The sequence below is a fragment of the Cricetulus griseus genome, chromosome 4 (assembly GCF_003668045.3).
Source record: "Cricetulus griseus strain 17A/GY chromosome 4, alternate assembly CriGri-PICRH-1.0, whole genome shotgun sequence".
NCBI classification, from domain to species: domain Eukaryota; kingdom Metazoa; phylum Chordata; class Mammalia; order Rodentia; family Cricetidae; genus Cricetulus; species Cricetulus griseus.
In genome coordinates this window covers 210,752,586-210,765,086 of record NC_048597.1, presented here as the reverse complement: position 1 = coordinate 210,765,086, position 12,501 = coordinate 210,752,586, and the positions used below count along the sequence as shown (strand labels likewise).

General features: G+C 49.7%; 1 protein-coding gene across 3 annotated transcripts in view; it reads right to left on the bottom strand.

Moving 5' to 3' along the window:
* Ky (kyphoscoliosis peptidase) overlaps nt 1-12,050 on the bottom strand; it is a 34,714-nt gene extending 22,664 nt beyond the window's left edge. For 2 of the 3 annotated variants that reach the window (XM_035444737.1, XM_035444738.1), the window contains exons 1-2: nt 11,915-12,050; nt 8,983-9,045 (exon numbers count right to left, since the gene is read on the bottom strand). In XM_035444737.1, coding sequence (XP_035300628.1) covers nt 8,983-9,045; nt 11,915-12,050 — 199 coding nt within the window. Of the gene's footprint in view, nt 1-5,251; nt 5,315-8,982; nt 9,046-11,914 lie in introns of all 3 variants that reach the window. The other variant, XM_027414308.2, reaches the window with a different exon arrangement.
* Nucleotides 12,051-12,501: the final 451 nt, after the last annotated feature.

The following is a 12,501-nucleotide window of genomic DNA, read 5'->3' as shown; positions in this document are numbered from 1 at the left end:
TGGGTGAGAGACCACAGGGAGCAGAGCAGGGCTGCTCAGGTGAGGCTATCTGAAACCAGCTGGTCTCCAGCCAGCCCACCAGCTGACAGCCAGCACATGCTCCAGCCCAGCCAAGAGCCCAGATCAGCTGGGGATGGCGTGGACAGTGATCGTCCAGCAGACCAGTAGGTTTGGAAGCTACCAATGCCGCTAGCAGCTGAAACCTGTGGTGGTGGATAACACAAACATGCCTGCTAAGCTCACTGGCACCTGCTTTCATAAATCCTTTAACTTTTTATTAATGAAGAGTACCTTATTGTTTTATATATTTAATTTTCAGTGTAGTGGGTTTTAAAAATATTTTATTTGCTATTTAATTTGTGTTTTGTGTGCTGACTGTGTGTGTGTGTGTGTGTGTGTGTGTGTGCACAAATGTATATATACACATACATATTACTGATTTATTGTGGTTCCCTGAATGATTTTGTAAGAAAGAGTTCCTTTTACTAATCCTTTGTTAAATATATTGCCATTACTTTCTTTTGTAGAAAAACAATATTGATTTTCTTATGTACTATTAAAACCTGCTTTGCATGACAAAGAGACCAAAATAGAATGTTCTCCCCAGGTCAAAAGGCTTAACATTCATTTACAATATTTAATTATTAATTAACTAATCAATTAGTTAATGTGTATATCTGTGTGGGTATGTACATTGTATATATGAGTACATGCGTGTGTGTGTGTGTGTGTGTGTGTGTGTGTGTGTGTGTGTGTGTGTGTGTGTGTGCATGTACTGTGCATTTATTTATGTGTGTATAAAGGCTGAGAGAGGACATCAGGTGTCCTCTATCTCTTTCCACCTATTTCTTTGAGGCAGGGTCTCTCTTTGAACCTGGGGCTTGTGCTTTGTCTAGATTGGAAGGCAGCAAGCCCCAGAGAGCCCCTGGTCTCTGCCATTTTTGGAGCTGCGTTACAGGCATTTGAGAGCTTGTTACATGGGTGTTGTGATCTGAACTCTAGTCCTCATGACTGTGAAGCAAGTGCTCTTAACCTCTAAGCCATCTCTGTAGCCTCACGTTCATCTTTAAAGTGTCATATCTAGCACATTCACTGTCAGTGAACACTGGCCTTGTGACCTTGTGATGAAGAAGCTGGGTACTTCAGAATTCAGGGACCCATTCCGGTCAGAGGATCAGTGCCACCACTATCCACAGTGTATTCCCCTTGTGGGCCTGGTTAACGTGGCTTCTTCATTTTCTTGTGCAACTCTTTCTGGAGTGTTTTCCAAAGTGATGTGTGCTCACAAGACGCCTTGTGAAAGAAGTGTGAAATGTTCCCCAACACACTCTTTTGTAGGTTGTATCCCAAATGTTCTCAGCCCTTCCAGCAAACAGGTCTGTCTGACCCAGTGATATTGTTGCTTTCTGTTGTTGTTTGTTTTGTTTTTCCAAACACAGTTTGGAGATTGCTGGGCTGAAACGACCTCTGCAACCTTAAAGGAGCCATGAAGGTGAACAGCTCTTTAGCCTGGGGCTCAGCAATCAACCTCTTCCTCTCATGTCTCTTAATTTAGGTACATCTAGCTAATCCCCATCCAGCCATGTTTCTTTGTTAAGAATGACTGGGCTGAGAAACAAACCACGATTGTGGCCCTCCTGAGGCCTCATGTTTAGGGGCGGGGTGTAGTCCAGCAGCTCCTTCTGTCACCATCTGGATCCCCTCTCTCCCCCTGCAAATCTTTGCTCTGTCTCCTGCCCAGGACCTGGCTATCCCTAGGCTGTGCTGCTGAATGCAGTAGAGCTCTCATCCCCATTCTGGAGTCATGTGCCCCCCTCAGAGATTGAGGAGAGCATCCGAGAGACATACCTGGATACCCCAGAAATGGCCTGGGGTCCTCACCCTGTGTCAAGACAGACAGCATTCACTAGAGAGGGAGATAGTGCACCGACCTCATTTTTAGATCAAATAAAACTCAGATTTTAATAAAGAGCATTAACCTGTCCCAGAGCTCATCATAGAGAAGCAAGGTCTAGGGCAAAATTCAAGTCAGCTAAATCACCAGCAGATGCCAGGCACACTGACCTTGACCACCAAGCAATAACCAACCTTCACCACCAAACAACTGATGAGATCCTTCCTGGGACTTTGAGTGGCCTGGCTGGCTTCCCTCAATGCACCCTTCCCCAGCAGTTCATTTGCCATCCAAATAACCTCCTGAAACTGCAGCCTTGGGCATCTAGTAAAAGCATTCTAGGGATTATTTCTTGCTAGCCCCGTGAAGTGGCTTCCAGACTGGCCCTTTTCTAAACTCTGCTGGCTCTCCTTCCTTTCTCTCTCAAAAGCAGAGATGCATACAGGGTACCAAGTCTATGTGGGCACTGTCCTGGGCCTGCCATTTACCCTGTCAGGTGACATCTCTCAAATGACACCTCTCCTAATAGCTCAGGTTTTAATCAGTATTTGTTTAAAGGCTTAATTTACTCAGAATACCTAATGTGGGCATGGCAAGTGGGTTTTGTGTTGTTCATTAACTCTGACTGATTGGAATTGGTTGCCTGGGGCACTGATCAATGAACAAATACTGCCAGGCAAGCATGAGTGCATGGGTGTGAGTATACATGCACACGGGGGTAGACAGGTGTGTGGAGGAGCCCGGGACTTATGTTAGACACATGGCACCATTGCATCTTTCTATACACGCTGATACGAGGGTACATCCTGGACATACAGTCTTGGACATACTTTTAGTTAAAGCATCTGTCATCTTAGGGGCACCCTCAAACGAGTCATGCACAGCGACATCTGAAGAGATGCATGCTGTATGCACTCAGGATGACAACCAGTCAGCTATGCAAGCTGGGAACACGCATGGTGGGTATGACTTCAAAGCCGACTCCTCAGCCATAACCCCGAGGGCCTGAAGTCACAGTGCCTCCTAGCAATCTCTTTTCTGCCATCCAACTCCATGCCCACTGTAGAGCCATCTTCTAGAGCCCCCTTGTGCTAAGATTCATGTTTCCAAGGTGCTTTTTATCACCTGCTGTATACCATCTGCCACTGCACAAGTTGCTGAGGAGAGGAAAAGATGAACCATTCTCAACCAGAGCCTTGCATTTCTTGCTGGGGTGGGGCAGGGAAGTTATATTCAACCTACTAGAGAGGTCCCTGTCCTGTCGGGGGAGCAGTGTGGTACAGAAGTTATGGCCACTTGGCTTTGAGAAGTACATAGACATGTTCAACTACCTGCATCTGTCTTGTTTTTATCTAGTTGCATAACTTGGGGCAAGCAGTTTTGATGGCTCTGTGCCTCAGTTTCTCCCTTTATCTATCCATACATCTCTCATTTTTGAGAGATGGAAACTTTCCATGGAATGTGTCCAGCACACACCTCATGTCCCACCTCTGGTCCATGCTATGCTGTATCTGCCAGGAAAGCTGTTGTGGGGGCTGATGGGGTCTTTCTCTTTCCCTCTTTCCCTTGGCCACAGCCACACACTCTCCACACCTAGCAGACACATGCCTGCCTGGTGGTGCCTTCATGCCATGGCTCCCAGCTAGACGCTCTCCCCAGATGCCCTTGTCTTTGCCTCACCACCTCTTCTGTCATTCAGATGACAAGACCCAGTTATCGTTCACCTGTTCCTTTTTCATTGGGGGTAGGCGTGTGTGCTGGAGATCAGAACAAAAATCCTCACGCATGCTAGTAGAACCACTAAGCTACACCCCAGCCCCATCTATTCTGTTTACAATTTTTCCTTATCGTGAATTTTCAGGAGATCAACACAGGTTCTCTGGCTGCAAGGGAGATTTTGCAGATGCATCTTAACTATAGATCACAGAGTGATTATTCTGGGAATCTTGTTGAGCCTTAAATGCGACCACATAAAACTTTATAAGAGGGAGAACTGCCTACTTCTAAGGAGAGAAGGCGATGTGATAATGGAAGCAGAGACCAGAATGGCATTCATAAAGCCAAGGAATGCTGGCAGCCTGTAGGAACAGGAGGCAAGGGATGGATTCCCTCCCGGAGCTTCAAAGGTCCCAGCCTGCTGACACCGGCCTTTTACCGAGAGGAACTGACTTTGGGCTTTGGACTCCCAGAAGCTGAAGGCAAAGGTCTTCTTGCTGTTCTTAGCCAATGAGCTACAGGAGACTGATCTGCAGCCCCGGCCCCAGCATCCCTCCCACTTTAATTTCTCCTTCAGTCTTTTCCCTCTCGCTAGGATGGACTCATCTTGGAGCCTTTGTTTTATTCCCCATGTGAGATAATGGCCACTCATTCATGATCTTTCTAGCAAGGTGTCTCTGTCAGGAGCCTTGTGCAGCCAAGTCAGTTTCAGAGATGTGTCATGGCCTGCATCAGCACTTGTGCTTCAGGAGGGGGCATGCCTGTGTCCCTTGGTGGCATGGGTCCCTTGGGTTTCCTTTTATGTTATGGCATCATCAGTGGAAGCCAGTTCTGTGGGCTGAGCCTGAGACCCGCAGGCATCTGGTGAAGAGCCACGGTGTGGCTCTTCCAGCCATAGTTCAGGAACCCTGATTTCCATCTCACGTTCTTCTCAGATTCAGACAGCTGAGGACTCAGCCTGACCAGCAGTGCCCTTGCCTGCCATTTCTGAGCACCCTGAGCAGTCCTTGTGAAGCAAGGACATTCAAGGAAGGACCAGGTTGCTTCCCCTTGCTGCAGCTGACTCAGCACTAAGTGACATGTTTCAGCAGGCTCAGCTTCAGCAGAGGTCAAGGACCCTTTGTGACTCAGGACATGGGAGGACTTGGATCCTGGGAGCCAGGGGGAGATCAGTTTCCAGGGAGCTGCGAAAGCCCAGCCATGTGAAGGTTAACAGCTGAGACCTTGCTGGAGTTGTAGGGTAAGGGTACCAGTGAGCTGGCCTTGACTCTTGCTGGATAACCATCCTAAGCCTTGGTCTCCTCATCTGTAGAGCAGTGAGACTGCCACCTAGTTAGTATTAGCTGGCAGAGTCCCAGGCACATGGTTTGTACTCAGTGAATGGTTAGCTGCGGCAGTGACAATGGTATCTATGATGACTGGGTTCTATGACCCGGGGCCTTCATTTCTTGACTGGGGGCAGGGAGGTTAGGCCTGGACCACACAGTTTCTCTGGGACATTGCGAGACGAAAGGATGCTCCAATCTCCACGGATCAGAGAGGATCTGCTCCCTGATCTCCATATCCTGTGTTCTTTGGCTGGGGCAGCAGAGCCAGACACACAGTCACAGGAGATATGGCAGTTATCAATGCGTCTCTTACCTTGGTTGTCATAGGAAGTGATGACCTGAGGCTGCTGAAGGCACTGCTTCTCCGACAAGTTTCCTATTTAAGAAAGACAAAGGAGGTGTTACATTATACCACTGTGACCATGGTAAAATGTTTCCTCATTGGGGGACAGAGGGAGCTGGTGCATACTGCCATGGTGTGAACATCTGTGGGCTCACCCAGCTATACTCCTGGGAGTCCACAAGCGCACACCCCTGCAGCAGGAGCCTTCCCAGGCTGGGATTCACTCCAGTGGTCTATGAAACCACCACTCCAGACATTTGGCCACAATTTCCAAAACTCTCTCTCACACACAGATGCCTGATTGAGCACCACACCTTTCTGTGGAGTGGGCTGGGATGTTTCAACATGGTACTTGAACTCTAAGTTCCCCAACTCCTAGCTCATCTTCCTTCTTCCTTTGAGGAACAAAGGCAGCAACCTGCCTCTAGCCTCAGAGACGGGAAGATACTCGGTTTGGTTTAATTTCACCAATATTACAGGACACTCAACATGTTTGACTTTTCTGTACCCACTGGGGATATTTACATGTCCTTATAGCCCAGTAGGGTCAGGTTGCTGAAGAGAGATGCCTAGCTCTTGCTACAGGCCAGCATGGGGAACCCATGGTCTTTTGCCTTTCCTAGGCATGAATTTATTATGGCTGCTCTGTGGCTGTGGACCGTCCTTACTGAGGCAGCCCCTGAACCTCCTCTTCATGGATGTAGGAAGAGTCTGGGGAAGGGCCAGGATTATGGCAGAAGGAAGTTCCCGCACTGATATTCCCTTACCCATCACCATCTCCATGTGGCCTACAGTGAGCTTCATTCAGGGGAACCAATGGTTCAGCCTGGGAACTAGCATATCTCTAGATTTTCTGTCCTCAACAGTGCTGACAATCATATAGGCCACTCGCTGTTTCCCATGCCTGCTCCTAGCAGTAGCTGCTCAAGGTGGGTAGGTGAGGCACTGAGCTGGGATAGACTTGGGATCCACACAGTAGGGGCTTGCCTCGGAGAACCTGCATGCTCCAACCTTCTCCCATCAACAGGTTGAGCCAAGGCTTCCAGAGTGTGGTTGACTAGCTGAGACCAGACCCACTGTCATTGTGTGCCAAGATGGCATTGCCGGGCTGGAGCTCTAGGCCACTTAGGCGAGGACAGGGAGGCTGCTTTCTGTGGGCACAGCTGGCTGTACCTCCACGAGGAAACAGGAGCTTGGAAGGGAATCCTCAAGGAGGGTGATTGGCTGGCACAGCTCCTGTCGGGTATTTATAGCCAGGGCTGCACAAGTGGTTGCTCTCTAGCTGGAGGGCATCAGACACTGTGCTGCTAGGCAGACTTCAGCCAGGACCAAGGAGAGCAGCCAATCACAGCAGGGGAAGCCCGTTGCTGGGCAAGCTATGGAGAGAGGTGGCTCAGCCCAAACACCTGCTGCTTCCAGAAGTTTGGAGTGTTCCAGGCTCCCCACGTTTCCTCTCACCAATACCCAAGCCCAAAGAGTACATAGAATAGCAACAAGAGGACAAATGTGCCCTTTAGGATCAATACCATGGTCAGTCACACTGGTGCACACTCTGTCAGTACATGCCACTGGGCCACTTCCTTCTGAGATGAAATTCCTCCGACTGCCAGGGCTGGACAGCCTGTTGGTTACCAGGACTAGATAGCTGAGGTACCAACAAGGCACATATGAGATAAGGTCAGTTTCAATGCTAGTGTCCTGAATCCTGGCGTCAAAAACCATGGAATAGGCACTTCTGTTTCCCCATGCATGCATGCCATTTAAAAAGTATAAGGTCTTCCATTAAAACTACACATATTGGTGGGACGGTGGAACCATCGTGTTTCCTGGATTTAGGACTTCTGTAGACACTCTTGACAGCCATGCATTTATACCAAATAATCAATCCTGAGATTTTTTTTTGCAAGGACTATTTAAATCACCCTCTGTGGACTGATACAAAGAACCCCAGAGTCTTTTATAACTGTCTCAAGAGTTACTGCATTGCTCTCTGCTTTGTTATGTCTTTTCACTAACCTCTCATTCAGCTGTGAAGATTCTCAAAGTAGAATGACTTCAGGATTTCCTGAGAGGCCCTAAAATGATTGTCAGATGACTCATGCAAGGCAAGAGAGAGCTGCAACACACAAGGATATTCTCCTTGCACCTACCGGTGGTTCACTTTGCTCCCTCATGTAATCACACATGAACCTAGCATGCATGTGCACATGCCCTGAGTGGCCATTCCGATGGCTGAAAGTTTCTGGAGTCTCATTCTTAGGCTTCTCTTTGGCCTACATCAAAACTTTGCTAGATAGGATTTCAACCTTAATCACCCCAAGTGGAGTCTTTCCCCTATAGATCAGCTCCAATTAAGGAAGCTTTTGGCCAGGTGGTGGTGGCGCACGCCTTTAATCCCAGCACTCGGGAGGCAGAGGCAGGCGGATCTCTGTGAGTTGGAGACCAGCCTGGTCTACAAGAGCTAGTTCCAGGACAGCCTCCAAAGCCACAGAGAAACCCTGTCTCAAAAAAACAAAAAACAAACCAAAAAAAGGAAGCTTTTGCCAGGACACAGAGGGTGGGCTCCTTAGCTGGTGTGTATGCATCTCAAAGATGACTCCTTCCAATGAACAAGGTAAGGGACACAGGGAAATTGCAATCATTTGAACCCAGCCCTACAAGGACAGGGTTCTGACTCACTTGTTAACTGTTTAATCTCCAACACTTGAACTGTGCCTGGCACAAAATTAAAATGCTAAAGATAGCTATTGAAGGAATAAACGTATGGACGAGTTTAGTTTTTGGATTATGATTTTCCTTTATTGCCATTGTCTGAAGGCTGGCAAAGCAGGGTTATTTACTCTTATTCAGTTGTTCTCTTGTTTTCCCATTTGTGGAGAGTGGGGCATTTGATTCCATGGCTCACATGGCTGGGTTCTGATGGAGCTCCCCAACCATGTTCTGGGAGTGGAGGTCTGCTTCCTATCAGAATTCTGTGTTCCCATCATGCACATTGCCACTGATGCCCCCCCACCCGCCCCAGATGCCCCCCACCCCAAGAAGCCTGGGGTAATCAATGTCTGAGGAACACAAAACAAGGCCCACTGTATTTGGCCCATCCTTCTTGTTCCAGAGAGGTTCTGGGCCACCAGGATAGAGCACTGCCTGGACCCAGAGAGAAGAGGCCTTGGAAACAAACTTCTTATTGTATTCTGGGGCCCAAAGCAGTAGGGGTCTATAGTACCCTGGCTCTGCCCAGGCCTCAAGTAATAATACTGTTGCAAGGAAGGCCACACTATTCTAGTCTATTCAGAAAAAACAAAAACAAGCAAACAAATGAAAAACCTTTTAAAGCTGGTGATATTTGTGACATGAGCAACCCTGCCTCTGGTGGGAACACACACAGCCCTGCCTCTGGTGGGAACACACACGACCCTCACTACCTCAAACCCAGCCAAATCCTCTCTGATAGCTCAGCCAGCAAACAAATGGTTCACTGCATTGTTCTCCAGCTGCAGCCTCCAGAAAAGCAGGACCCCTGATGCCAGGGAGAGCTTTCCAGGCTCACAGTGACCTAAAGGCCTGGCTGAGCCACAAGCAGCCATTTTTACTCATTAGGGCCAGTTTCCCAGGGAACACAACCCAACCCAACCCTTCCAGTTATTTCTCAGGGTATTGAATTATAGAGACTGAAGAGAAAATAGAGAGATAAAGAGATTTACCTTGAAAGCCGTTTCTTTCCAATTCTTGCCATTTCCGGATTCCGTTTCTGACACCTTGGAATCCTGTAAGATAAGGATTGGTGTGAGACACTTGGTGGAGGGAACCCTAGGGCGGGTGCCACGCACCACTGTACCACTTACATACCCATTTGTCTTAAACAAGGCTGTAGGAACCAGTTCTCTCAGGATCTGAGATAGGCTGCCCTTCAATATGACACACTTGAGGGAATGAAGGCAACTCCTAAGTTAAAAAATAGTTTTAAAATGGTAGAACGGGAGGTTTTACTGATGGCAAGTTGGCTATCAGGATTTTCCAGGAGGAATTTTTGCCATACAGATGCCTAATATCCATTCCCGTATCTCCAACACACAAGTACAAAAGCGTTGCTTTCTATCTGTTTTGCCTGCCCATTTCTGTATGTGGGGAGTCTTGCACTGGGGTGAGAGAGCATGGAAAAAAGGCTGTCCCTATGGGAGTGGAAGGTGACAGCTGCCTACTTTCCCAGCCTCCCTTGCAGCTATAGTATGGGTCTGTGTGGTCTAGGCATGACCTGTCCGATGCACCTGTGTTTCGTTCTGGGGTCGGTGCAATGCAGAAGGGAAGGGAAGCTCTCTCCCGGGCAGTGGCTGGAAGTGACAGTTGAGCGGTTGAGTCCCTGGAACAGAGATGATGTATGTCCAGCCAGTGGGGGCCACCGCAATAAAAACAAGTTTCTAGTGTGGGAAGACTGTCTGGTGTACCTTGGTGGCTGTAGAGAAGTCACCACAAGACCAGCTCTGGGGCACACTTGATGGCAGTGTTCCCAGAAGCTCAGTCTCCAGCCTGGCTCTCTAATGTTTCGCTCACTCAGAAGCCTCCAAGTCTTCTTCAGCCTCCCCATCCCCTGATCTTTCTGCAAAAGTCTCTCCACAGTCTGCTTTGTGGGAAGTACTATTTTAAGAAATAGGTGGGAAAATGCTGGCATTCCACAGAAAAAAAGAGACCCTGTCAGCCTTGCAGTCTAAATCCCCCGTGGCTCTCCTTGCCTTCTCGCTCCCCGACTCCTCCTGGCTGTAAGGCCACACTGTCTGCCTTGTGACAATAACTGAACTTTATTCTCCTCTGACACAGGGCTCAGGCCTTCCTCCAGCTGCTCTGAGCTCAGAGGGGAACTAGCTTGCAGGGGGCAGGAAGACACCTGAAAGTCGGCAGGGCTCTTTTGGGTTCTTGTACATTTGTGTGAGGCCTAAGAACAAGTAGTGTGACTCAATGCTTTTCTCCCCCAGGCTGTGTCCCAAAGTGTGGATACACACTGGTCAGTATAGCCATGGAAACCTAGGGTTTCCATGGGCTGTAGACCTTGGAGGCTATACACCGTCCTCCTTTTCCACTTTGGTGTGGAATAGGGGACATGTTCCACTGCACAGCATTTTCAAGAAACCGTCACTGGGAAAATGTTGAAAAATACCAGTGCCTTCAAGTAGGGCTGTTTTACCCCCGAGTCAGGGCCAAAGTACGTATACTGGTCTGGAGTCATGGGCATTTTGGGTAGGCTTCAGGTTCCTGGAGGGCAGTTTTGATACCCAACATTTCAGGGTTTCTCTCTTTATCCTCTCTGGTGACTTTGGGACAGACAGGATGCAAAGGGACTCTACTGGGCAGTGGGGACGGATTACCCTGACTTGGAACTGGACCTCACTCCCTACACACGGGGAGCAATATTTTGTATTGTGTTACATGGGACAGCAACCATCTCATTTCCACCGAAAGGCAGAAGACATTTTCTTTCTCCCCGAAAGACCCAAAGCGGGTCTTGGAGGAAGCCTCTGAGCTGAGTTAAGGGGTCTCCGAAGCTAACCCTGCACCAGTTCTTGAGAAGAAAATGCATGACAACAATGCAGAGAAAGATGACTGCTGCCTCGTACTCTCCCTTCAGCTCCGCAGTTCCTTGGGACCCCTCCTGCTGCTCCCTCTTGGCTTTTCTGCCCCCAAAGCCTCTGTGTACATGGGACACCCACTGTCCACCCACCTGACCTGCTAGGACAGTGGTTCCATAGACAGTGTTGACCCACCAGCGCTAGAGATGGGGCTCCTGGAGAGCTAGAAAGGGGGCAGTTTGGAAAAGAAAGACTCGAGGCTGAGAGTGCTCACAGCAGTTAGAGTGTAGTGGGACTGTGGGGACAGGAGCTGCTTTGGTTAGTTCAAGTCTCCAAGACCAGCACCATGAGCGACCCCTCCCCCAATTCTCAGGGATTCCCTGAACTGCTATTTGTCACCAGGTATACTCTATTCAAGCTGTGTAGATAGTGAATAGGGGCGGATCCTGCCTTCTGCAATCACCCTGTAAGTATTCACTTGTCAGTTTTCGTTTTTCCCATCAAGTCTGCAGAACAAGTCAAACTGAAGCTAAATTCAAGTGCGGTCAGAAGACGTCAAACCCCACTCCACCACACCCCCAGCTCATGTTCCCTTTACACATTCAGGCCTTATATTTGTTGGAGGCTGCAAGAGTGGCTCAAGAAAGGGGAAACCGAGGCTCTGAGTTATCTCAAAGTCTGACTCAATATAAAGATCCTCTGGGGTCCCTGGTGCTCTATGGATTACAGCTTGCTGCGTGATTACTAGGCCTCTGCTATGAGATCAGCCTAAGGCCCCGGTTTCTTTCCGCGGAGCGTTTTCCAACGTGTTTTGCATCCCTTAGGGAATAACGGGAGGACAGAGCTTCCGATATGACAGAGCACCTATAGGCCTGCATGGGGAGTCAACCTGGGACAACCACCGCGCTGCGCTGCTCGTTGCCAAGGGACACTGGTGCTGTGGCGCCCAGGCGCAAGCAGCGGTGGGGGAGAGGGTTGGGCTGGCCTCGTTCGGGGCGCCCCCCGGCGGGCAGACCCCGGGGCTTGGTGGCTGAGGTGCCCCGGGGATCCTGAGGACCTGGGCCAGGCGCGTTACCTCCTCGGTTTTGCAGCAGCGCGCCCGGGTCTGTCTGAGAGTCCAACTGCGTGGCTTGAGCCGCGCGCCGCTTCTCGGAGTGCACGATGAGCAGCATGTCGATGGCCACAGCGTTGCTGTCCTTCTTCAGTTCCATGGTGCCACCTCCCTCCCGGCTCCCCGCCGCGGCTGCTCGCGAGGTTGCCTGTGCTGCAAATGGCCCCGTGCTCGCCGCTGCCTGGCGCGGGAGAGGGCGAGGGCGCGGGAGAGGGCGCTGCCCAGCGCCGTGTTTCGCTGACTCTGCCAAATTTACCATTAGGACCCGCCTGGGAGGGCGCTACCCTCTTGAAGTGCCTCTAAGTCACCTTTGAAAGGAAATCCCCGGGCTGGGCCCTTAACTGCACCCAGGCCACACTTTGCAGGCTTTCTGACCCTCCCTGCCCGTGCAAAGGAAGTGCAGGTCCTGGGTTCCAGCAAAGTTCTCCCTTCTGCTGGCCTGGATGCTGCCTTATTTCCACCATCTAAGAAGCCACTGGCCAACGCTGAAACTTCAGATCAGAGCTGGCTTAGTTTTGGAAAAGAAAGACACGGAGCTGAAGGTTGAATTG